The sequence below is a fragment of the Rhea pennata genome, chromosome 10 (genome assembly GCF_028389875.1).
Source record: "Rhea pennata isolate bPtePen1 chromosome 10, bPtePen1.pri, whole genome shotgun sequence".
NCBI lineage: Eukaryota > Metazoa > Chordata > Aves > Rheiformes > Rheidae > Rhea > Rhea pennata.
The window spans coordinates 10,779,958-10,806,620 of NC_084672.1; the positions used below are offsets into that span (position 1 = coordinate 10,779,958).

At 37.9% G+C, this 26,663-nt stretch overlaps 3 protein-coding genes across 9 annotated transcripts in view; 1 reads left to right on the forward strand and 2 right to left on the reverse strand.

The window, feature by feature from the left end:
* Positions 1-936, reverse strand: part of EFL1 (elongation factor like GTPase 1) — a 90,156-nt gene extending 89,220 nt beyond the window's left edge. Inside the window, exons 1-2 of one of the 2 annotated variants that reach the window (XM_062583525.1) lie at positions 888-936; positions 176-277 (exon numbers count right to left, since the gene is read on the reverse strand). In XM_062583525.1, coding sequence (XP_062439509.1) covers positions 176-266 — 91 coding nt within the window. In that variant the 5' untranslated portion in view covers positions 267-277; positions 888-936. Of the gene's footprint in view, positions 1-175; positions 631-887 lie in introns of those variants that run through there. The other variant, XM_062583524.1, reaches the window with a different exon arrangement.
* A 150-nt stretch (positions 937-1,086) lies between these two features.
* On the forward strand, positions 1,087-8,314 carry SAXO2 (stabilizer of axonemal microtubules 2). The gene is made up of 4 exons (XM_062583955.1): positions 1,087-1,127; positions 4,116-4,295; positions 5,709-5,911; positions 7,332-8,314. The coding sequence occupies exons 1-4, from the start codon at positions 1,087-1,089 to the stop codon at positions 8,312-8,314; spliced, it is 1,407 nt and encodes a 468-aa protein (XP_062439939.1).
* A 3,356-nt stretch (positions 8,315-11,670) lies between these two features.
* Positions 11,671-26,663, reverse strand: part of ADAMTSL3 (ADAMTS like 3) — a 193,237-nt gene continuing 178,244 nt past the window's right edge. For 3 of the 6 annotated variants that reach the window (XM_062583670.1, XM_062583671.1, XM_062583672.1), the window contains exons 24-31: positions 25,517-25,699; positions 23,207-23,326; positions 22,223-22,435; positions 19,580-19,763; positions 16,856-17,060; positions 15,967-16,076; positions 14,152-14,366; positions 11,671-13,619 (exon numbers count right to left, since the gene is read on the reverse strand). In XM_062583670.1, the coding sequence (XP_062439654.1) occupies positions 13,510-13,619; positions 14,152-14,366; positions 15,967-16,076; positions 16,856-17,060; positions 19,580-19,763; positions 22,223-22,435; positions 23,207-23,326; positions 25,517-25,699 (1,340 nt within the window). In that variant the 3' untranslated portion in view covers positions 11,671-13,509. Of the gene's footprint in view, positions 13,620-14,151; positions 14,367-15,966; positions 16,077-16,855; positions 17,133-19,579; positions 19,764-22,222; positions 22,436-23,206; positions 23,327-25,516; positions 25,700-26,663 lie in introns of those variants that run through there. The other 3 variants (XM_062583675.1, XM_062583673.1, XM_062583674.1) reach the window with 3 other exon arrangements.

Sequence of the window (26,663 nt, forward strand, 5' to 3'; positions counted from 1 at the left end):
GGAAAATTTACTTCTTAGCATCAGCAGCCTAGTCACTTGGATTAAGGCAGTTCTGAGCTGAAACCACGATAACTCACTGCTTTAAAATAGAGTGATCAAAACATCTCGCCATCATTCAAAGTAGTACACACAGCATTTTTCCTCAGTTCCTGCAACTAGCAAACACCTGCCTTACCATGATCCACATGTGCCAATATACAGATATTCCTGATTCCAGAAGTCTTTTTCTGGAGGCCGCTCATCTTTCCCACACTCGTGAGGACCATGGCTAGTTAATCTGCGAACAGAGGAAAGCACTGTACTCAAGAAGGGACCTGAGAAACCGCGCATGTTTTCTCCGACGACACAGGCTGTGCCCAGAGCACCAGGCAGCCTCACGCTGACACACGGAGCGCGTCACCCGTCCCAGCCACCGCCGACATTCCGCTGCGGACACCAGAAACTTATCAAACACGGGCCAGGGGGCTGTTTCTAACAGGAAACGGGGTTTTTCCCCCATAACCGCGGAGCCGTCGTGGCTCTGCGCACCTGAGGGCGGCCCCGACGGACATGACGCGCCGCTTCGCCCCCGGACCGCGCCACACGGGCGCTGCCCGCCCCCAAACGAGCCTCCCGCTCCCTCGGGCGGGCCGCGCCCTCGCCGCCCTCGCCGCCCGGCCCGGCCCGGCCCCCGCGGGCCACAGGCCGCCCCTCGCGGTGCGCGGTGGGGGAGGGGGGGGCCGGCCGTGCCCGCTGGGCCCTCAGGGCCGCCACGGCCGCGCCGCTGAGGCGACGGCAAAGCCCGCGCCGCCCCTGCCGCGCGCGCACGCGCCAGCGCGCGCCCCCCCCCCGCTGCCGCCGCGGCCGCGCACGGAGGGGACGCGCGAGGGATCGGGGAGCGCCGCCACCTGCGCCGCCTCGCGCCGCCCGCGCCCGGAAGCCGGCGCGCGCTCCTGCTCCGCCCCTCCGCGTGACGTCGGGCGGAAGCGGCGGGAGGACGCGCGCCGTGACGCCGCGGCCGTTGCTACGCGACGGGAGGGGGGGCGTTGCCGTGGTTACCGCGCCGCGGTGAGGGGAGGCGGCGGCGGCGGCGGCGCGGGAGGGAGGATGAGGCGGCCGCGGTGCCTGTGCGAGATCTGCACCTGCGGGTAAGCGCCCCCGCGGCGCCCCTCGCTCCTTCCCCGTCCCTCCGGGCCCGCCCCGGGCCGTGGGGGACGCCGATGCCCGGCCGCGGGGAGGAGGGCCGCGGTCCGCCGTTGCCTCAGCTCGGGCCCCCGCCCGGGGCGGCCCGCCCGGCTCCAGCAGCCGGGAGACTCCTGAGAGCTCGCGGTAGCGCAACGCCGCCTTGGCGCCAGCGCTGGCCGCCGGCACCCCTGGTTAGGCGCAGACAGCTGCGTACCGTACAAGCCTCTGTGGTGTTTTTAAATTAAATTATTGCTACTAGGTTCTAGCTAAGTGAAAGAAAAGGCTGGGATTCCTATCAAAGAGAAAAAAAAATAAATAAAAAGAGAGAGAGCTTTTCGGAAAGCTCACGGGGATCGCCATCACCGCTCCCGGGAGCGCGGCCGGCTCCGCGGCTGCCCCGCAGCCGGAGCTGCAGGTGCCCTTGCGAGGCGCGCGGGGTGCCGGAGAGCGGAGGAGTCGCTGAGGGCTTGAGAACTCGTGTGCTCTGTCCTTGCGCTATGCACGGCAGTAACGGTAGGAGGTTAAACTCCCAAAGCCGGCGTATCTCAGGACCGAGAGCTCCCTCCCTATGTTTCCGTGTGGGAAATCTGTCCGTCTGTTCGTCAGCCACTACGTTTTTGATCCATGGTCATAGATATGAGAGGGACAGTGCATAAGCTTCTCTTCTTGGCCAAGATCATGGTTGCAGTTTGCCCCACAGATTTACTTCAGAAGCCCTAGATTGATCAAGAGTTAGAGCACGTTGTTTTCATGATTAAATATCAAATATGACTTAGGCTCAAGTATAGAGATGGTGAGATAGGACAATCTGAACCAGAAAGCTAGGTACAACCCAACTGAACATTCTCAGTTCAATACTCAATATTAATTGTTGAGTAAAACACAAAACAGTTTAAAACAAATATCATTGAAGGTTTATAAAATATCAAGGTACTATTATTTTAAGCAGCATATTGTGTTTGCTTTGGTGTAGCTATAGTGTTTCTGTTTTTAGGGGAATGCTGGTTGCTTGGCAGTGTTACCTGGATATTATAATGCGGACATGTTCTAGAAAAGAGTTCAAAGAAGAAAAAAATCTAGTATTTTGTAAAAGTTATGATTTAGCAATTTGCTGGAAATCCTCTTCCCTGTATTTCTGTAGAGATATAATTACTCTTCATTCTAAACAAGTAGTAATCTAAATAAGTAGAAGTAATCTCTCCTAGTTGTTTTATATTCACAAAATAAAAAACACTCTGAAAAGTTTTACAAATACGAGGGAGGGAAGTCAGTACAACAGAACTTTATTTTGCTTTCCCTTTACAGCGAAATGAAAAGAGCCTCCAAAATTCTAGAATAACTTTTTTTTTTCTTTCTTTCCTCAAAGTGAGCTACATAATCCACTCATTAAGAACTCTTGTGGCTGAGTGTTGTTTGTATTTAGAGGTCACAGTCTTCAAATCATTTTAAAAATATTTTTAAGAATATATTGATTAGATTCCTTCTCCCTAGATTAAATCACTTTTTGTGCATACTAAGTATTTTTTTTTCAAAATCAATAAATAATTGTAATGCCAAAACACCAGAAGTCTACCCAGAGTTGAGGCACAAAGTGTACAATACTTCTCTAGTCCAATGCTGGAGATGTCTCCGTATTTTATAATTGACATGATTTCTAGCCTTATGAGCCTAGGACTTTTGCACTCATATAAGATGCTGCCAACGTGTACCAATGGCTATTTCCAAACTGCTATAGGAAAGAGATGTTTGGTTGGAGTTTTATTCTTTTTTGTTTGGTTTTCCCAAGAAAACCACAAAAATGTTGTCATAATTACATTATACAGAGCAATAGCTGGATTCTATACTCTTTCTCAAGCTATTCCAGAACCATTTCTTGTTTTAAAAGTGGTATATTTTATGTGCATGAGGTAGTCTTACTTGGGATGGCTCCATAAAGAAAAGGAAACATTTTTTTTTCTTATTCCCCATGGGTTGCAAATGTGCTAACTTAATACAAGAGAAAATTACCACTGCTAGCCAGTACAGTAAAGCTTTAGATTACTGACTCAATAGAAATGTCTAAAACCAAATACAGGATGCTAAATCTGACCTTCTGAGGAAGAATACAGCCTCTGAGGTAGATGAACTCTGTGTACACAAGAATAATATACCTACCATAAAAAATAATCATGACATTCAGAAGTGTAAAAGTCCTATCTGAGATACAAAAAAAAAAAAAAAAAAAAATCTTCTTTATCTAACCTCTAAGCACTTCTTCACTTACTGCACTTCATTTATCATTTTTATAAAAATATAGATTCCAGAATTAATGTAAGCCAAAAGGAAAAGCAAGATGTCTCAGAAAGATTAAGCTTCCATACTCACCACACCTAAATACATTCAAACCCAGTAGAAAATACTGACTAGAAAATACTAAATTTTTGCACCAGTAAAATTTTAATCAAATAAGATGAATCAAGACCTTTAGTGAAAATAAGCAAGCAGATGTATAGAAATAAAAAGACAAGAGAGAATGGAAAACAAAGTAAACTAGAGGATGTCAGAGAAGTGAAGTGGGGCACTTCTCAATAGTCAGTTTAAGAATATTGACTATTATAAATAAGAGTAATAATATCATTAAAGATTAAACGAACAAACAAAAATGGAAAGTGTATCTTGTCGGTAGCATTGCTTAGAAGACCAAGATCAACTCTATCCATTCTTCATTCTCTGCACATAACATATAACAAGTATAGTGATACTGAGTACTAGTCTGTCAAGGTACTGTGCTCTGTGACCTGTGCCAGCACAGTATTTTGTGTTTTCCTCTGTCAAGCAGAAAAGATTTTAAATCCAAGGTACTGACAGTGCTCAGTCTTCCTCACATGTTATTTGCTCGCAGTAGGTAGGAGACGATTTTTCTCCTTAAATGAAACTATTCAAAATTACCTCATCTGATGTATTTTACCCAGGCGTCATCGCTGCCCCCATAAACCCACAAGGATTTATGATAACGGACAACGGCCGTGCCTCACGACAGAGTATGTGGAAAAATACCCGAAGTATAGCAACATCCCTCCTCCCCAGAGCCTTAAGCCGAAACAGGAGTACCAAGTGCATCGTGGGAAAATGGAAGGAATCACAACATTTAAGTAAACATTTTAAAGCAATGTATTTTGCAGTTACTTTGTGTTTTAAAGTTTCTCATACTTCTCATTTAAGGGAAACTGGACATTGTATTGCAATCATTTTCAAAATGCAGTCATTGTATCCTTTGCTTTCCTAAAGTATTTAAAAGTACTAGTTTTGAGTGTAAAAATACAGTTACCTCAAAAACATCTTCAAGGATAGTGAAGTGCACACGCAAAAATGTGTTCTTTACAGCTTACTTTAATCTGTAAAGATCCAAAATTTATTCTTATCATTGTTGCCTACCTGTTTTAGAAATCTAGGTCTTGTTGAGTCTGAAAAACAATGTGGCAAACTGGGAAACTTATTGTCGTACATTTATGTAATCTAAGATAATAGGGAAAAAGGAAACCTCAGGAGAAAGGAACAGCAATTTTTTATTCTGACTGTTCTAAATGATTAGGACTGGGAGAAAGCCCACTGTAAGGAGTTCATTAGGTCTGGCCCTTCACTGCATAGACCCAGGCAGTGCTCTTACAGTGAGTTCACTAACTGAGCTAGTAAATCTGCAGAGCACAGCCGTTGTAAAGAGGATGTGATGGGGCCTGGAAGTCTTACCTGTATACAGCTCATTGTAATAGCAAGAACAGAGATATAAACAGGCCTATAAGCAAAGACCAGAAATTTCTGATAAGAAGTTTATGAAGTTGAAGAGCAGCTTTCAAGGAGTTAGAAAAAGACAGCATTTGTTCAGCATTTATGGTAATAATGTGACAGGAACATAAACTTTTTTTTTTCCTCCAAATACCGCTTTTCTTTTAAACTATATGGGCAAAGATGAAACTTCTTTATTTCTGTTTATGAAAAAAAGGACATACATACCAAGGTCAAATGCCTTTCTGCAAAATCCAAAATCATATGTTATATACAGAGTGTGCTGTTTAGAAACTTATATATGTAATACACACCCAGTTATGTAATATGCCCTTATAAAAATGATCCATGAGATCCATGGTGACATACTCTTTCCGGTCAAATTCAATTCTTCTCATGCAGTTATAAATTTTTGCCACTCATGGTAGTTTGATCTTTGCTCTGGCTTCTGCTCTCTGGATCATTTACTTGTAAAATTAAATAAGCTTGTTTAGTCCCAGAGTTTTTTAAGATTGGTTTTAAACTTGGAATGAGATTAAAATGCTAGAAGTTTTGAAAAAATATTTCACCATCTTCCCCTGAATAAAGAATATACCATGCATCAGAGAGTCTATTTTTATGCAGCATGGTTTTCTTACCTTCTTGTTATCCTCTAATATGGCATCTAACTGACCTTTCAGAGTAAACATTTTAAGTCTCTGTTTTTCAGTATAATAGAAAAATGACAAAAGTGACTCAGAAAAGGAAGTTTTTAACCAGTGTTTCCTTTTCCCCTAATTCAGATCTGATTATTTACCATATGATATTGTGAAGCGACCTTTGCGGGCACCAGAACAACATAAACCAAAGACTGGAGAGATAGAACTGGGAACAACATACCAGAAAGATTATAATGCTCATAAAATACAACCAGTGATATTAGTAAGACCTTTAGAGAGAAAACACACTACAGGAGGAAAACTGGATACCATACCAACTTATCAAGGTAATAATATATGCCACCTTTAGTAGGAGAAGATAGTATTCTGAATCACCTGCATTAGAGATGTGAAACTGGATTTCTTTCTTTGAGCCAGAGAGATGAATAGAAAGCAGGTGATAATGCTTTTAGATGTTCAGCATTCCAGTTGTTTTAGAGTTGGTATTTATAAGTTTCTATAGCAGAAGCCTTCTCCAGGTTCCTTGGCTAGAAGGAGAGAAACTAACATAAACTTGTCAAGCTAACTCAGGCATAAGTGGCACCAGCTAAGGAGGAGGAGGGCTTTTTTTTTTTTTTTTTTTTTTAATTGATTTTTTTTACATCTACTGCATCTCCCAGTTAAAAGTATATAAATGTAGATGACAATATATATTATTTACTAGAGGTGCCAGGATGAAAAATCAAGATATACCTGATTATGAGTCCAGTGCTATAAGAAAAGATAAGGGAGTTAACAAGAACCATATATGGCCATTAAAACAGAAAGCTACTAGAATCCTTGGTGTGAAGTGAGCAGCGACAGGAACATAGTTGGAAGGACAGAGTTTGGGAAATAAGTTCTCTTCAGAAAAAATGGATTTATAATTCCATTCTTCTTTAAGCTTATGCCTATGCTAAGTAGAAGTGCATTTAATAAATATTTTATCTATTCCTTCTAAAAGATATTTATTTTTTAAAAATGGATATATCTACTTAGCTTATGTGCAAGTATAAAGAAGCTAGTAAATAATGACTAATTTAGCCTAGTCTCAGCATACAACTAAGCATGCGACAGCTGTATTCAAGAGATACCTTATCAGTTCAAAAGGCAGTTAGTATCAAGGAGTGAAAAAACACGGAAGTACTGTGATTGCAAGGAAGAAAATTGGTATCAGCTACCTGTTAAGAAGTGTAGGCTGGATACTAACAGGTTTCTAACCCTAACAGAACAGTCTCTTTAAAAAATAAAATAAATTAAATTAAAGAAAAAAACAGGCAAAGAAAAAAAATCCTAACTAGTTTTAAGATCATGCACTGCTGATAAGGAGAATGTGAGAGGTAGTAGTCTCTAGTGAACATGACTCAGTGACCTACAAGGTTCCTATATACTTGATATGTATTTCTAGGTAAAATATAAGATATTGTATCTATAATCTGTATATGGCTATTTTGTGTATAATATATTTAATGTGGACATGGAACATTTTCTTTTTCCTCAAGAAAAGTCCTAGTAAGGCATTAAGTAGAGTTTTCTGTCCTTATCATTTCAGTAATAGCAGAAAGACAGATTTGTCATATCACAAACTTGCAGATAACATTATCATTCTCATTTATATCCAGTTTCTTTGGATTGAGAGGGTTAATACCTGAAGAAATTGGCTTAATTTTAAAGGAACACACAACTATAATAAAGCTTTATATAATATATATATATTTTGCCTTAAAGATGACTATAGGTTGTGGGAAGTTCAAAGAAGGGAACCTAATAAGGTGGACCACACATACCACCCACCTACAGAGAAGTTTGGAAATTCTAGTACATTTCAAGATGACTTTATTCCTAGGGAACTGAATCCCAGAAAAAGTTTTAAACCTCCTTACGAGACCAAGCTTTCAGATGTACCTTTTGATGGTACTACTAGCCATCGCACTTCTTATATTGCTCATCAGTTGGAACCAAAATTTGTAAGATCAAAAGAAGAATACAAGCCAAGCAACCAACCCTTTGAAGACCTCACAACTCACCGGAATGATTTTAGAGGGCTACCTGGGCAACTTGCAAAAAGCTGCAAGCCTGAAAATACTAAAGTTGTGTCTAATGCTCATTTTAATGGGCTCACTGAATTCCAGGATCGTTTTCAGCCATGGTCAATCTCCTTGCCAGAGGTCCGCAAAGCAAAAGAATACATTCCACCCCCCGGTAACATGGATTTTAACTCCACAAGCCATCTTGATTATGTTAAACATAAGATTTCTCCTGCTGTCCCCATAAGACCAGCTTCTAATGGAAGAAGAATCAATGGCCCTTTCCAAGGGAATACTACCATGAAAGAAGACTTTCAAGCTTGGGACAGCTATCGGCAAGAAATTATTAAAAAACATCAGGAAATTCCAAAACCCGCAGGAAAATTTGATGATTTAACTACATTCAAGTCTCATTACATACCACATCAGATAATTCCAGCTCAAAGTTTCAAACCTTTACGTGTTGTACTTCCTAATTCAGCTCATTTTGAACATGAAACTATGTATCGCACAGAATATACTCCAAAGAAACAAGAGATCTGCCCAGCAAATTATCCATCTCCTCTAGGATATGTCTATGTAAATACAGATTCTCATGGTCACAAATTCTTCCGCCAGCTTACTCCAGAATTTTCTGAATCAAATGGTAATCATATTCCAAAGGAAGTAGCTGTTGTGTCATAATATTTAAAAGTATTATTTCAAGCAGCCTTGCAAAATAATTGGAATCCTACTAGTTCACTTTTCCTCAGATATAACTGAAAGCAAATCAAATAATGCACATTTTGATTTAAAAATATTAAAAATTAATGGTTTAAAGAAAATAAAAAAACCAGAGAAGTTTATTACACAACTAATAAAAATTAGGCAATTTTTGTAGGAATAATGCATCTTCTGGGCATGGTTTTTTGATTGTGCATTCTAGTTTCCTAGACTTTCCAGTTTTCATTATGTTCCTGATCAAAGATGTACATTGTAGGGTTTTTTCCAAGATTTTCAGCAAATCAGATCAATTGATTATATTTGTGTAATAACAAAAATATAACTTAAATACATTTTGTTCATTGAACCTTTTTCATAGTACAGCAAAAAGCTATAATTAATTAGCTCATCAGTACAACTTTTCATCTCATCAATACTTCGAGTAATCTGATAAGAGGATTTTTTTTCTTGACATTTTACTATCCAAATTATGTTATAAGATAGCAGCCTACGAAACCTAGACATTTCTGAAAATCTATTTTTAGTTTTGTCATTATTATTTTTTTCATCCAGCTCTGAAAAGAGTCTAAATGTCACACTTCGTTTCTGAGAGTGATTAACAGGAAGTAACTGCTCTTTTTTCTGTACACACACTTGAAATCACTCAGGCAAAAAGCAAGTCATTAGACTTTGTTCCCTATTTTTCCCAGACAGGGCATTTTTAGCCTGACTTCCAGTGAAAGCAATGCTGATGCCAACACTATGTGTACATAGCTCCTCACCACCTCAGGAATTTTTAAACTCAGTGTGTGAGTTTAATCAAATTCCACAAACAGATTGCACAGAGAATTGTTTTTCAAATTTTCTAATGCAGACAATGAGGAAGTTAGAATAGGGCTCAAAAATTAATGCCAATCCACAGTAGCTTTTGATCCTGCTATCTGATTTCTAAAGCAGCCTTGTAACTATTGCCAAATTTCACTGCAAAGGCAGTCTGAAGGATGAAATGGCAGAAAACTAGAAAGGTATATGCAGAGATAACAGAAAATGTTAGTGGAACTCAGTTAAAACAAACATCAGAAGAGTCACACGAATCTCTAGACTGTCAAATTCAGGCTGCCTGCTCTTCAAAGAATTTTTGCAAATATATAGAAAACGAAGTGTTTATAGAAATTGTACATACAATGCTTTCATATGAGGGATTAAGTATTTTCTCCATGCATCTTTATGTTAATTATGGTAAATCTAGATAAATTGGTTTCAGTTGCATTATGTTCATGATTTAATTCAGTCCCTATAAATAGTCCCGTGATTAATGATATTATCATGTTCTGTCTCAGTAGTGCAGCATGATTTTTTTATTTTTGTATTGCATATCTTGTAGTCATTGCTATAGGAAAATCATTTGGGCTCTGAAGAATTGTGTGTTGATACTTCATAAACCCAATCACCAATAAAAAGACTAGGATCAATAATGGAAAAATGGTGAAAGCAGGAAGTAGATCATATGCAATGGAAGAAAGCTGAAATGAGTATATTAGCACCATATAAGACATTGCAAGATACAGTTCCAGTTGTTATTAGAGCATCAGTTACTTTTGGATGACTTGTGTCCTTGTCTCTGTGATACGACTTCATCAGTTGATGAAAACATCAGTTCAATTAAACTTTTCTCTCTCTAAAGATTATTAATTTTCCCAGTTATTAAAGACATGTTTTGATGGGGCATGAGTAAGGACAACAGAAAACTGTGATGACTTAAGAGTAAGACAGGAAAAAAAGTCCAATTTATTATCATCCTTCTTTACCATAGAGAAAATAAACTGCAGAATGCCTTTTCTCTATGAAACTTGAGTTATTCTCTGTTGAGCCATCACTGAGGAGACAAAATTTTCCACAGTTGTACCCACCCACTCATGTCCTATGCATAATCTTGGCATCTCATAACAAATTTACAAACACTCCTAATACCCTCCATCTCCCTTTTCTACAAAGGCAGAATGACTCAACATTGAGAAATGAAATCTGAATCCATGAAGTAACACGTGCCCATGTGTTATGCTGAAAATGGCTCCTCCTCTGGGTCCAAGAGTGAGCCCAGATGCCTTCCATAATTTTCACAGATGTTTTCATACTCCCCCAAGTCACTTTTTTTTTCTTTCCCTGTCTTAAGTAAGTTGAAGAAAGTAATTTGTTGCCACCTACCAGCAGCATGCAATAAATTTTGAGAGGAAGTGGAGGGCATATTCAGATACATTTAACAGATCCTCTGCAGATGTGTTTAAGGAATTTGGGGGAGTGGGGGAGAAGAAAGGGGTGGAAGTGGAGTTTATTCCTTTTCAATTTGCCCTTAATGTTTCTCCCCAACTTTATTAGTGAAAGAGAGCAGCCTTTATTACATTCGAAAGAGCCACACCCTAGAGATTATGCTTCCAGGAAAAGCATCAAATGATATTTTACAGCTTCAGTCAATATTTAAGGTCATTTCTTTATAAGCAGCATATTAATGAACAGCAGGCTGGAAAACTAATTCCTCAAAATAACAGTTGTTAAAAAGAAGCACTTTATGATGTCACGCTAAACTAAGATGCAAAAGCAGAAAAGTTATTCATGGATTCAAGTACTATTCTGAAAGTGCTTTTCATACACTATACCAGACTATACAGAAAGAATGAGTTGACGACATAAAACCAAAAAAACGATGACTCTTACATCTGTGCCAGTGTTGCCATCTAGGATAATTCTGAAACATCACCATTTCATTGCTAGACATTTAATTTCAGCTTAATAAAATTTTTGAGGATTTCCTAGTTTATATGATTCTTGGGACTCTCTAATGACTATTATACATATAGGATACTCTGAAACAAATTTCTTCATGCAGCTATTTGCCAGCGATGACTCAGTAAATATAAAAATACAGAGATGATCTGTTGGGTATATATGTACCCTGCTTGGTGCAGTACATGGAGGCCTGGCAAGGAAAGATAACTTTATTCCACCTATTCACATAATCCTGATTCTAGACTTCAGTAGAGTTGGTTTATTTGGGTTTTGGCATAGAAAAAACTCCTCTCCAGTTTTTCAGTCAGCTTACCTCTAATGTTGCCTCTTAATAGCAGTGCAAAGCAGACTGTAATGAAGCTGAGAATCTGTCTAATAAGCTGTCAGAAATAAGAACTAGTCTCAGTTCTGAAAAATCTGAGATTATGGAAATAATAGGTACTTAAGTAACACTTGGGGGAGGAAGCATAGCTACCATGAAAATCATAGTAACAAACAATCTCTGCATAATCATGCTGTTGAATAATCAAAGTAGAGTTTATTTTAGAAATATCAAAACTAAGTTTAAGAAAGCTAAATGTTAAACATCTTCGGTTACTGGAGTAGCAATAAAATAAGCTACAGAAGAATGTCATGCCACTTACAAAAACAAACATTTACAGCATGGCTTCTGTATAGCATGCATACTTAACCAAAGACAAAATTAAAGCAACAAAAGAATGCTGTGTGTTAACATTCAAAAACTTTAAATATAAAGGAAAAACATGAATAAGAAATTTTGGTAATAAGAAAAAAATATATGTCCCAAAATCTTTATTAAACACTGTACAAAACAAAATATTGCACTTTTAAATCAGACAATAAATATCTACAAAAGTATCTTACAAATGTTTTCTTTTAATTTAAAAAAAAACTGCTTAAACAATCAAGACCCATTGCTGATTAGGAAGGTAATGATCAGGAATATCCTCTCCTTGCAGTCAGCTCTGGACACAACAGTCCACTTCAAACACTTTCTATACAGTAGTGCTAATCTAATTTTCAGTGATACAAACCCATTGTGTAGGAATACTGTTTCTAAAACCGTTCTTACAGCATACCTACTAATTACAATGAAATGTAGTTCAGTAACCTAACACAAAATCCAAGTCAAGATAAGGATTCAGGCCTCCAGCATGTGCAGTAGTGTGGAAACTACAAAAGAAAAAAACAACTACTATCCGCTACCTCCTGTGGGGTTCTCTGTGCTTAAAGTCCTATAAGACAATATGCAATAAGAAAACAATTTACCCAGGAATGTCATAATCAGAATTTATCAATTTTCAAAAGATCTGAATAGTTAATGGTAATGATGAAAAATCATCTTATTGAAAACTGCTCAAAATAGGTTTCTTTCACTTACTCATCTTTATAAGTAATATTTCTTCCTTAATTTTTTTTCCCTATTAATGCAAAAACAAGTATTTATTCAAAGCACAGCTTGACAGGCATGTTTGGACAGTTATCGGCTCTAGTTCACCATTTGACTATGTGCAAGAGAATAGTGCTCACAAAGGTTTCATTCACAGCTCTGACAAGGAAGCCTTGTGTCTAATTTAAAATCAGTAGAGAAGTCCAATCATGCCAGAACTTTGATCATACTTCAGTGACTGGAGCAGAAGAATAGGAATGACGGAAAATGACACTTCATTTATTCAAAACAGATCTATTGATGTTTCGAAAATTGTATCGGCATCTACAATGCCTTTTATTGTATACACATAAATACAAGTATGAAAAAAGAAATGTACTTCTGTGTATCCATCTGACAGCTAATCGCAATAAAACATATCCTGTAAGATTGACCCTTAAGCTCAAGCTGTTTATAAAAATGAAGTCACTGCCAAAAATTTTACAGCTACAAGCCACAGCACCTATAAATTTAAGAATCATGTTAAATTTGATAAAACAATAAAAATGAGAACTAGGGGTCAATAGTTGCAGTATTCTGAAATTCTTCAAAGGATTTTGTGACTTTGGCTTTCTCATAACTTAAGGACAGTAAGCACTACCTGGTGCTTTTTAGATAATGCTTTTTCCCCTCAATAAAATCATAATGTGATGGCCTATAAAATTTTACAGATGATGTGCCATGATATTATCTTCCAAATCCAGACAAGAAAATGTTTAAAACATTAGAAGTTCCGTTGCAAAAGAGTGGATAATAAAAGTTCCCAGAAAAAATACCCTGTCCAGCATATCAATCTACAATACTGTTTTTCCATTAGCCCCATGTACCCATTTAACTGTTATGACTAATGTCTTATTTACAAGTGTATACTTTGAGTAGGCTAGTTTAATGAACCTCTCTTCTCATCTCTTCACTGCAGCATCATGAACTTTCCATAGAAGAGTTACACTTCTTGGCATGACTGACAACATCTTTGTCTGTAGATGTCTATCAAGCATAACTTTAGTTGCTTTACAAATGTACAGTAGTGAGTTGTATCCTTGCATTCGCCTTCTGAAAAATATATTTGAATATTAAAAGGCTTTATAATGGACAAAAGATGCATAGTAGCATTAATAATCATAACCATGAACAAGCAAAGTATTGCCGATAGCTTGGCAATTATTTTATTTTTCATTTCTGACAACAGTGGATTCAAATCTAAACTCGGTCACAAATAAAAGGCATGATCTCACTGTATTCATTTACCTATTGCCTATTTCAGAAAACTACCCCACCTTTCAGTAATTAGCAGCTTGCTTAGAGACTCACAAATGAGTCACAACTGGCGCAGTCATGCAGGGAAGTTTGCATAAAACAATCTCCTAAAATTCCTGCCTCTAAAAAGTGCTCTTCAGGCTTTAATATCAAACTGGCCTACTCATGGAGAAAAATAACCCCAGGATTATGAAGTGCTCCTTGGAGAGGATAGTTTTACATTTGATGTACAATCAAATGCTTGCAGATTCATTAGTATACAACTGTGAGTCTCTTTCTAATATAACTGCTAAAAACTATTCTCAGATATAAATAAATATTTACATACTGCCACAGGATGTGACATTACAATGCTGCCAGGTCACTGGTCTCTTCCTCCATCCGCAATGCTGATCAGCCACAGGTTTGTTATTCTTTCTGTGTACACAGTACACTCGTCGTGACTGAAATCCACTCCCACAGTCCGCACTGCAAGGCCTCCAGGGGCCTATGCGCCAATAGACATCACAGGCCTCTGAAGAACAATTTCTTCTGACCACAGATCTGTGGAGAAAAACAAATGGCAGTTGAATGTTTATTTCTGTGCTAAACCCTTATTCATAGAATCATAGAACAGTTGAGGTTGGAAAGGACTTCTGGAGATTGTCTAGCCTAAGCCCTGTGCTCAAAGCAGGGACAACTAGACCAGGTTGCCCAGAACCATGTCCAGTCAGGCTTTGAGTATCTCCAAAGATGGAGACTTCACACCCCCTCAGGGCAATCTGTCCCAGTGCTTGACAATCCTCACAGTAAAAAAGCTTTTTCTTATGTTTAAGTTGAATTTCCTGTTTTCAATTTGTGCCCATTCATTATGCATCACTCATGACAAAAGAAAAGGTGAGCCCTTTCCTTAATCCTGGAATAGAAAAACTGTTTCATCTTTATGAAAAGTTTCAACAAGAAAACGTTAACTGTCAGCATTCCCTCTTCTCTCCACCAGAACAATCCCAAAATGTCACATACTTTATGCTGCAGGTGCTGTGTATCTATAACCACTCTCCTGAACACAAAATAACATTTCTAAGTCAACACTAAATCTCCTGAAACATTTGAAGCCAAAGGGAAATCCTGGCTCCCAGCAGTAAATGGGAGTTTGATCGTTTATGTCAGCGGAGCCAAAATTTGATCCTATGTGCAGTGAAAATGCTTTAAAATGATCACAAAGGAAAAGCACTTTTATAAAGAGAAATATTAAAAGCTGAGTTCAATAATCCAGAAATATGGTAACAATTTACATATGTATACTTGTTACCCCTATATCCCCTGCTCTTCACTGAGCTACCTATGCTTTGAGTAGGTCTGAAACAAAATCTTGCACCCCTACACTTTCATGTTCAGTTTTAATTCCTCTTTAATTCAACCCTTTTTGAGATTATAGTGTTTTATATGGATTGCCATAGCTCTGGCATAGTCCCAAGTGAATCTGCTGATTAAAATTCTGAGGAAGTTTAAAGTCCATAATTTTCATATTGGAAGTGAGTTGTTTACAGATAGGAGAACAAATTCATGAAGTGCTTAGAATGAATGTGTGCCTTGCAGAAAAAAATATTCACACCTCCTCATTCACTCAGTTTTTAATTTTTTTGCCTACATATATACCTCAACAGTACGTACTTAGAGGCAGAAAAATGAAATCTATGCAGAGAAATACACCCTACTTCAGTAATCACAAAGTAGTAACTAATTCACATGGTATAAGATGGATATGAGGCCCAGGAAAACTCCTAATTTATAAAACTTGGTCTGCAATAGACTATAATAAAAAGCGTTATTAGAAGAGACCGAGCTCAGCAGTAGTAAGAAAGTAATGACAGATCACTACAATTTTTACTTTCTTTGGACCTGGGAATCAAGACTCTATCATTCTATTCCCAGCTTTGCCATTAGAATAGTGGAGGACGCTGATCAGCTCCGTTGTCCTCCTTGGTTTCCTGAATTCACTGAGCGTATAAAAGCGATGATAGTCACTACCTCCCTTCCTTGAGCTTCACTCTTCAAGAGGATTTACATATTTCTACTGGCTGGACAGTACTGTATCTTTGCTTTGATCATCTAAAGAATCTAACCTGGCTTGATTATGTTTATACTGCTTTAAACTGAATACCTCTTTCTTTCATCACAAGAAGAGTTTGGCACCAAAGATCCATTACGAAGCTGACATATAAAGTGACGATGGTGTAAACCTGCAGTGCGGCCTGCGCAGCGACCAGAACACTGAAAAATGGGGAAAAGGAGGGAGGGGAAAGAAAAAGAAACAAACTTTTAGTATCAACGGAATCTCCCTTCTAGGCAATTAGTTACATAACCCAGGCGTCACCCTTGATTTTTATCTCTCCCTCTTCAACCCCCATCACACCTCAGCTCAGATAAGGCCTAATCTTTCCAGCTCTCTGTGTGTGACTTCTTACGCCTATTCATAAAGCTAAATCTATTGTCTACACTCTAATCACTTCACATCTCTTGCTATAACATTCTTTCCCTAATTCTGAGAAACACAAAACTTACCTTGCTAGCAGCCGTATCTGGAATGCTGCTCTTAATTCAGTACTTTATTCATTAAATAGTAAATATCATGTAATTTTAAAAATCCTATCAAAATGAATGCAAGTTTATTGCAGAAATGAAGATGCAGAACATAAGAAAGTAAAGTTTTGTGTATTAAATATTGTGGCAGCTGCTTTTGAAGCACATTTATATGTTCTTCTTTGGTGACTTCACAGGTAGAGCTATGCAAATTTGTTTCTTATAAGGCTGCAGCAAAAGCAATAAACAAGCATAAAAGAATGGAATACTTACTTATCAAATATACTGAATTAGATCAGACATCACAAAATTAAACTAGGATTTGTAATTCACTGTTCTGAAAGGTAATTACAACTAGTGCCACCTAGCTCTTCCTATGTACATGAGAACACACATGTTCAGACAACGGCATGATGATATTGGTATGTTTTTATAATTCAAAGATGTTCTAGATGAACTCTGCAACTTACCTGCCCTTTTGTCGGTATTGTCCGCTCTGTACACGAAAAAATTGTACAGGGTTTCCTTCCCAGAGGACGATCTCTTTGTATACAAGCATCTGGTAATAGTGTCAGCACACTGCCATTGGCTTTTATTTGTTGGCAAGTTATTTGTCGAAAGTGAAATCCACTGCCACAAGATGCAGAGCACTCAGACCATGGACTAGTGACCCACCTACAGGATGCGGAAAAACAAATTCATAGCAAACATGAAAGCAGCGCAAGCTTGCTGGTAGTTTGCAGCAATCTGCAAATAAAAATTAAAGTAGCTTTAATTTGGGTTATTGCAAGTTTTAGGTGGATATATAAAGTCAAGAATTTGATGTGAGAAAAGGAGAACAAGATTTTCAGTTGTTAAGTAGGATCTTAGAAATTTGGTAAACCAAAGCCTTCTAAGATACAGTATAACTCAATATATGCTGACTGAATTTATACTAGTTGTTACCCAAAAGGTAAAAGTAAAATGAAGTGAGTCAGTACTCGCTTGCCATTAAGGCAACATATCAAAACACATCCAAATTTATTACATCAAAATCTTGTTAGATAATGGCTCAAAAAGAACATTTCATTTATTGATTACATGTTGCAAACACATTATATTTTGGAAGCTAGGAGCAATACAGGAGAAGCAGTAGGTGACAATATAATTTATTCTACTTTATCTCTTCATAAATCTAGCTAGAAATAAGGAATGGGACTTTATCTGTAGCACAACTGTGATAACAGGAAAAATATTCTATTCTCTTCAGCAATTATTTAGTTTTCTTATGGTCAAACAGTTTACATCCACTCAAGACAGATTAATCTTTCACAGTTTGGACTCTTGTCTTTCTCCCTTTTAGAGCTCAAGTACTTTGTAAATATTTGGTGCAACACATGCACAGCAAATCAGCAAGGCCCGAATTTGGCAAGCACTTGAAACAGAAGTTAAGTTCCTGCTTAAATCCTTGTATTTGCTTAACTATACTTATACGCTATGCTGGAGAGAAGTGGATTAAACACATGCAGAACACCTTTGAATAACAGGGGCCCACGACTGACTTTCCATCTAAAATCTATATAATTCTATAGATACTTTCTAAAGAGTTGCCTTGGGATTAGCGGGTAGCACAGAGGTCAGTACATGGGGAAATGGAATGGCAAGTCTGAGTGTTTTGTGCTCCCCTCGCTGATCAGCACCCACAGGGAAGAGGGAAGGGGTTGGAGGCACTTGGAGCTACAGACAGGGCTATTTCACAGGCATCTGAGAAGCCTGGAATACTTTAAAAAGTCAAAAAGAGTTATGTTATATTATGTATAATTCTAGGTACAGTTAACTACGTTAGTATGCCCAGAATTCCCTTCCACTGTTTAATTCTACAAAAAGCCAAATTAAAAGCAAAATAAAGCATTTTAGTAGGCCAGAATTTAGGTCCCAGTTTGTTTAGTCATACAAAATAAGTGCTTGATTTTTATGGTGATTACTCTGGGTCCAGTGTTATTCAGATTGTTAAAGTCACGCACTGGAGTCCATTAAAGACACGGCCTTTGCTTAGGGGGCCACTGCTCCTCAGCATCCTCATAACTCATAACTCTCTCATCTACTCTAAATGGCCAGATTTTAGAGGGAAGCCTGCAACCAAGTCTGTATTTCCTACTATTTGCTCTATTTTAGTATTTTTCCACTGGCAAGAAGTTCACTTGTTATGGGCTGGCTGTAGTTCAGACTCACAATTTAGAGCGATCTGGTTTTTTTGGCTGCTAATAATGAAATACAAACAAATTTCTCCTGATATTTATCTGTTGCTATGTTTTCTGTATTTAGAACACAGAGTTTAGAACACACTGGCAGATGCACTCCCACAATGTCACTTAAGGCCTTAACACTTCTCTCCAAAGATTTTCCAGTGAAGGATAACTCCAAAACATGTGCATGACCTTTCATCCCTCATGGATATTACATTGCTGACAGTGATGGCCAATCCTTGAAAGCAATGTAGAGCACTTGTTTTGAGGATGGCTGTGGGATTTCCTGCTAAAGACCGAGAGCTACGCCTAGCTGAGCCAGAATGCTCAGTGCAGTCCACAAAATCTGGAGATGAGATTTTGGCTTTTTGGAACCAGAGGCTGTGGTTATATTTGCCTGTAACACAAAGATTTTCTGCCCGAAGATCACAAGGTATCCCAGCTGATTCAACCAGAAGACTGGCAGAGCAGCACATGCAAAGATGGTGACACTGTGGCAATGGGCACAAGAGACAAGCAAGGTGCTCCACAGCAGGTATCTTACACACAGCTGCTCTGCTAGCATGGAAGGAGACAAGGTCACTACAGACTCTGCTCATGAGCATCTTGGCTGCTCTAAACACAACCAGTTTTTCTCAAGGTGCTGGCACAGATCTTGGAAAACTAGCAGACGCTGGTGTTATCAGAGGAACCTCCAGCTTCGCTGTAAAGGTGTCAGCGTGGTAGCAGCAAGACTAGCTGCAGCAACAGAGAGCTCTGCACAGTCTTTATTTATTCTGCTGAATCCAGCATTCCCCCACCTGCTTGTGATCCATCTCCACATCTCTCATGCTTTACGGGTTCATGACAAAATAAAACCCAAATTTCAGACCCAGAGAGTAACACCCAGAAACAAACACTTTCAGAGGTTTATGAGCTCATTTTATAGAAAAATATTAATACACAGAAATCGAGTAGAAAGGAGTTTACCTGGCAGGGCAGTCACATGTGCTGCATGACTGATAAATAATCACTGGTTTTTGCTGTTCTTTGCATAATGATTCATTTACTTTCCGCTTCTCTGAATTCATGCACTGCAGTCTTCTGGAGCGGGTTCCCGAATTCCCACAGCTAGCTGAGCAAGTACTCCACTCCGCATATTCCCATTTATAATCTAGTCGTAGGAGAAGAAATGCAATTGAAAGCTAGTGAGCGAAAGAGGCATTACACACTGTAACTGGTCACATTTTGATTGTTCTGGCCACACAGCCTGTAAGCTAGATAGGCACCACATTCAATGTAGAAAAGCAAATAGCTCTGCATTGTGGAAGCCAGAGTAGAATTTAGTCCTACTCAGCTTCCCTCAACTTCAGCTCTTACATATGAGCATGAAATTCTCTAGAAGGCAAATGGGATCAGCATATGTGCACATGAAGGGCAGAACTTGGCTCACAGTTGGAACTGATGAACTTCTTTTAAAACTTTCATAATATTTTTATACAATGAGCATTAAAAAGAGGAAACTGTAAATCAGTGTCTGTAGGTTTCCTGCTGTTCTACAGTAAGTTTATTCTGAAGAAAACTCATCTTACTCCAGACACTTCACATAATTTCATGATTTAAGAGAATCCTGTGCTAAACTATAGAAAAGGTTCTTAATACATAAATAACTTGCCACTGAGGCATCTGGCAAGATGAAAAGGAATTTGTTTTAAAGAGCATTTTATATTAAAGACCAATCACCTCCAACAATTACTACCTTTATATTTAGTCACAATTCCACACTTCTCCCTCCCCCCACATACTTTTTTTTTTTTTTGACACTTGGTAAAAGATGAAGTACTTTGCAATGTTGACAGATTTTTATATGATCACAGAAGGAGTCAGATTTTTCTGTAATAACCAAGAATAATTGATAGCTACCAGCTGTGTCCACAGGCTCGCTCTTCCAGCACATAATGAATTCTTTAACTTATTGTTTTTCAATGTTTCCTTATTACTTCTGGGTTTTTTAAAATAATACAAGAGGGCTTTTTTCAAAGTAGAAATAGTTAAATTTACTGAGTGCAACTATGATGGAGAGACTGTATTGTTTGTTTAACTAGGATGACACTGCTCAGAAGTGCCCCTAATATGCCTCCTGTGCAGAAACCACCAGAAGAGATTTTGCAGTCTTACTACACATGGGTATTTCAGTGATGAAACATTTACAGAAGCAACAATCAGAGCTAAAGCTCATGACTGGAAAATGGAATCCCCCAAAAGTACTACCAGCCCAGCTGAAGGCTTCCTGTGGACAGTTCAGTACATGGCTAGGCTTGCTCAGAATTTCTAGTGTTCATGATATATATGTGTGTGTGTGCATGTGTGTGGGGGGAGAGAGAGAGAGAGAGAAAGAGAAAGAGGGAGGATCTATCAGAATATTTTCTGATTCAGTTTATATTTTGATTTACTTTAGATTTCAGATTTATCAGCAAAAGTCAACATTTTGATTACTTTGCAACTGCAACACTAACTCCACAACCCTTGGAAATAGAACAAGTCCTCACTCACACAAATAAACCAATGGCAGCCATTGAGAATACATAAATATACTTATATACACTTAGACAGTTAGGGGATTGCAAAACCTAATCTTATAGCTTGAGTCTTTTGTACATAAACAGCAAGCCAAATGACATTGGTAGGATAATAGCTAAATCATTAACAACTTCAATGGATAAATCTCATTTGCATTCCCTAGGTATTGATTGATTAGTATTTTTTTTTTTTTATCTCAGATAGAGTTCAGTGTTTTGCTGCTAGACTCTCTGTAGCACTTAAGTTCCTAACTCTCTAAGACACTCCTGAAAAGGCCAGCAATTATAATGTAATTAAGTTCTATAGCACCTTAAATATTTACAAACTACACAGAGCATTTGCAAATGCAGCCCATTGTCTTGCTGGTGCATATGTAAGATTCTTCTCAAATTCACCTACAATATTGTTTATTCACAGTTCCACACTTTATAACCCACTAATGGAAATGGAGTTTTGTGCAGGTGCATCACATTTGAGAAGGAGGATCTTACAAAATGTCCTGGAAAGCTTGAAACTAACTTTGATAATGAATAGGTACCGTTTCCTAGTACAGACACGTTTAAGAGTGACTACAATAAGATGGCTTCCATATCATTAAATGACATTTAAATGAGAAAACAACATTAAAATTATTTTGATTGTAATTCATATATTTCCATATATATCCTCAGTTTGGTGAGTTATCATGATAACATGATGTATGATAGTATGATTTGCTAAAGTTTAGAAAACTGGCCTGATTAAACAACTGCTCAAGCAGCAAGGCACTGCATCAAGCAATACTGTCTCAATTTCTCAGCTACACAAATAAGAAATGAGATAATACAGTACTGTTTTAGGTCCTGCTACTGCAGACATTAATGCCCATATGCAACTCTGAGTATGGACATTGTCCATGGACTTAAATTGGACTACTCAGATATCTGAAGCGAAATACACAGTTGTCTATTACTTTCCATGTACAAAAATATAGGCCAGGGTTCAGGAAAGCCTTTACACAACGAAAGAAAATATTTAAAAATTTAAGAATTTGTCATATAATTTTCAACAAACCTTCCTTCTTGACATTTACCCAAACTGACATTGGTTTTGCACTAGCTGAAGTCCAACATCTGTACTGTCCAGTGAATTGACCGGAGCTGGTGTTCACCTCCAGGATACGACCCCCAACCAGGGTTCGGTATTCCAAGGTCTCAACTTCCTCAACTGGGAAATCTCTGAAAAGCCAGTGAACTGTGTTTCTGTGGTTGGGAAGCACTGGGCAACCTAAAAATCAACAGCATTTTAGCAGGCTTTTCTAAACACAGAAGCTACATTAAAATGTTTGTGAATGGGTATGTATAAATCTGTGATGTTATATAAGGGCCTTTCCAGCCTAAATAATAAAGTGTTACAGCCCAAACTGATCCTGACCGAGTCTTGAGGGTTATCAACCGTGTAAGGCAGTTATACTTACCACAGTTCTTTAAATTTTCCCTTTTAGTTGGTTTTTACAAACATAATTTCTATATGAACCAAGGGACGGAAATAAAATTATTTAAAAGGAGTGAAGATTTCACACCAGACTATAATAGGCAAATAGGATTGTGAGGGGAAAGTTTTTGTCCGTTTTAGAAAGGAGTCATAAACACTAAATGAAATTACTGCACATAACTCCACAAGCACAAAAAGGGATGGAAACAGAAGTATTCCTTTAGACAGAAAAATAAAAAGTAGTTCTAGAGCTGGATCCTCTCCCACCATTTTCAAATGGAGCTCAAAGAAATTTCACTTCAGTCTTGTGGTGAGTCATCTAGATGATGCCTGCATGGTCAACATTTAGAACATTTTTTTGTAAAGCTGGATCAAAAAATAGTCACGTATCACCTCTAACTCTGTAGCTCCTTCTGCTAACAAAAAGCCAAGATACGCTAGGACATCCAGACGGTCACCAAAATTGAACTCTTAGAAATCACACTTGCCCTGTGGGGCCCTTTCCATTTTAATGACATTAACAACACATACAGCTCAACCACCAAGGCAGAAAAGACAACACACCTATTCTCAATGGATCTCCAGGTACCACATTGACATTTGTACCAATTGCAGACGCCATTAGGACACGCTTTCTTCTGCTTCCCTTTGATGATAGGGTGTTATTCCCTGTAAATGTTTGCTCTGGAAAACAATGTATAAGATATCTTCTTACCAAGAATTAAACCAAGGTGCTAAAGATAATTAATAGCAAAATATTGAACATTAGCTGTCAATCAGAAGGATACTAGTGTTTTGGAATTCTTTACGATCCTCATTTATGCAATTAAAATGTTCATCTAACAAATGTACTTCAGATGTGAAAATGGAAGAATAAATTATAATAATACAAAACTTAAAACTTTTGAATTTATCAAAGATATTGACTATTTCTTTTTTTTATTTTTAACAAAGTAAGCCTTTAACACTCAGCTTAAAAAATGAGATTTACAAGATCTCGGATCTGTTTACTGTTTCTCATGATGACATTGTTTATTTCATTATCAGTCATTCATACAGAAATGAAAAAAAACAAAAAAATCTCTCTCAATGGAATCAGACCAATTCGTCTATTCCATTAGATGGGAATATGACAAAATGCCATAATATAAAAGAGAACATCTCTTCAAAATACGCAGTGCAGAGTAGCAACTCCTCCTTTTTTTATTATATGCCAGAATAACAGCCAAAAACATGGGTAATCTGCCAGTAACACACAGTTTGTGACACTTTGTCAGCATTTGTATTTTAATGAATGTGCGTAATATCCATGATTCATCTTCCTTCTGTAGTTTAAGGCTTTTGTTATATTCTAACTTCCGTGGGTTGTTTAAGTAGGTTCCTTTGGATTAGTTTACATTTTTCCTTAATGTACAATGTCTGCTGCACAAAGCCTCTCGACTGGTTGTGAAAATGGTATGACAAAAAAATTTCCCCAGGTCCACGCTAAGGCTAGGCCTGCACTAGCCACAGGAGAAAGGCTAGTTGTCTCATCGGTCCATAAGCATGCTTATTAGAAAGGCCGCACATGTTTTCAGCTGCCCAGGGTAGGTCAAAGTCCAGTGGTGTGACATGACATTGCTTTGCGCAGCACTGAGGCAGTTTAATCTGCAATTCCTCTTGAAATCCTCCCACTGGAAGACACTGGAGGTCCTCTCGTTTCACTGAACTTCTGCACAGTCAAAAAATTACAGAATTTGGCCCTCTATTGGCCACTCTAGATTATTTAAATATGTTATTTTAAAAATAAATCTAGATTTATTTATTTAAAAATCTAGATTTTTAAAAATAAATCTAGGTTTATTTTTTTTAATCTAGATTTTTTTTAAAAAAATCTAGATTTATTTTTTAAAATCTAGATTTATTTTTTAAAATCTAGATTTATTTTTTAAAATCTAGATTTATTTTTTAAAATCTAGATTTATTTTTTAAAATCTAGATTTATTTTTTAAAATCTAGATTTATTTTTGGTGTCATGTGATTAGGACTAGAAATGAAGTTCAGACTCCTGTGAGCAATCTTCCAGTCACACTAGTTCCTCTCTGGAACATCTGAAGTTTTGACCTAGTCCAGGGAAACTGAAACTAAGAAGGCTGCTTCATTTGATACTCATCCTTGCACAGAGGACAGCATGATTGTGTCTTCAGTACATCTTTCTCGGCCAATAGATCCAAACTTCTACAACCTACCCCACACGTGTGCTTAAGAAGAAAGCTTTGTAGCAGAATTTGCTGCATATAACTGCATTGTACTCTGTACATCAAAATGGTGATCTCTAGAGCTGAATGATCCATTCATTGGAGCTATTTGCAAGGCATGATTGTATTATACAGTATTACATTATTAATCTACTTATGAGAGAGTCGTTAAACAAGAGTTTTTGTTTAAGTTTTCTTGTTTTAGAGTTAGCAGTAGATATTCAGACTTTTTTGTCTTTCATGTCTCTATGTTTTACCAGCCTCTATAATAAAAAAAAAATTTTTTTTGTTTTTTTTTCATTGCATTTCCCTGTAGATTTTTCTGAATAACTCAAGCCTGCCCTGTTTCCCTAGATAAAACACAGGGCACAACGTAATATGACAGTGGACTAGTTTTCTAATGTGTCTCATTATTTAAGGGCTGACGTTTATTGCCTAGAAGCAGGAAGACAGAGCACCATTTGAAGAAGTCACAAATCAAACCTTCAATATCTAGATGCATTACTACAGGAAACATGAAATAGAGAACAAATCCCAAGGAGTGAGATGCAATAAAAAATTCCAAGTTTATAATAAAGTGTAAAATATCTCCTCAAGTAGTTCATTGGTAAAACTTCATAATCAAAGTGGCACCTACCAGTTAGGTGGAGAACAGATGTGGCCTCTGCTTTTCCAAGAGCATTAGTTGCTGTGCAAGTATACGCTCCTGCATCTTCATACGAAACATTCCTCAGAAATAAAGACCCATTCAAAAGCAAGGAAGAATTGATTTGCAGCACATCTTTCTTCTTAAACCATGTTACATTTGGTTGAGGAACACCTTTAAAATGCAAATAATTAAAATACTTACTGAATGAGATAAACCGTAGGTTTTATATTGCCAACTGCTACCATATCTAAGAACTGTAAGTTTCTTTGTCCTTTCACCAATACTGTAAGTTAAAATAACAACACTGCAGCTAAATGAGTACTTTTTCCACTCACAACAAAACTTCTCAGTTGTTAGCTCTATTAACAGTTCAGCATCCTGCAGAGATCAAAGGTTAAGCACTGTAGGGCAAGCTCATAGAACAGCTTTAAAAACTGCTGCCAGTTATTCAAAAGCAATGCAACGCAATCATGCGTCTCTGTACCGAAAAAAGTGAGACTCAGCCCCAGGCTAGACCAACTCCCGTGGAGATCTGCACAGCATCTTTTCAGTGAACCTGCAGCCCAGAATATATGGAGTGAATAAATATTACATTCTGTGATTATTCTAACTAAAACAAAGCAGAAAAAGAAATTGAGGTGCAATGTTTCTCTTGAAGAAAAAGGATGTATTTATCACTGAATTTAAAAAATATATGGGGCCAATTTCTGCCCCCAAAGGAACCATGAAGACTTCTCCAGATAGCAGATGCCATTAAGACAAATTGTAGCAACACTCTGTGAAGGAACAGAAAGAGCTATTAACAACTAAAGTAGGGGATTAGTTGTTTAACACTCCCTTATTGTGTTATAGAAAGCTATCATCTTTCCTACTGTAAGTTGGAACTCTGAGAAATTCAGTATTTGCAGATAACTCATAATTCTAAATTTTAATCTATTAATGACTTTGGATTTTTAGTTTTAATTAGATTATTTTTGAAAGAGCACAGTATTACCTCTGTGGGATGGCTTTGACTGCTGCTTCCCCCCCGCCATTCCCCCTCAAATATTTGCCTTTAAGAGGATATTTTGGAAGTTGGCAGATTGGCAAGTTGGATACTTAGTGCTTGCATGCTACTTGAGCTGCCGCAGCAGAA

What these genes read in the sequence shown, in the direction of transcription:
- SAXO2 (XM_062583955.1), top strand. Translation starts at nt 1,087, where the DNA reads ATGAGGCGGCCGCGGTGCCTGTGCGAGATCTGCACCTGCGG. An exon ending in TGCGAGATCTGCACCTGCGG is followed by an intron (nt 1,128 to 4,115) that starts GTAAGCGCCCCC and finishes TATTTTACCCAG; the next exon opens with GCGTCATCGCTGCCCCCATA. An exon ending in TACCATACCAACTTATCAAG is followed by an intron (nt 5,912 to 7,331) that starts GTAATAATATAT and finishes TTTGCCTTAAAG; the next exon opens with ATGACTATAGGTTGTGGGAA.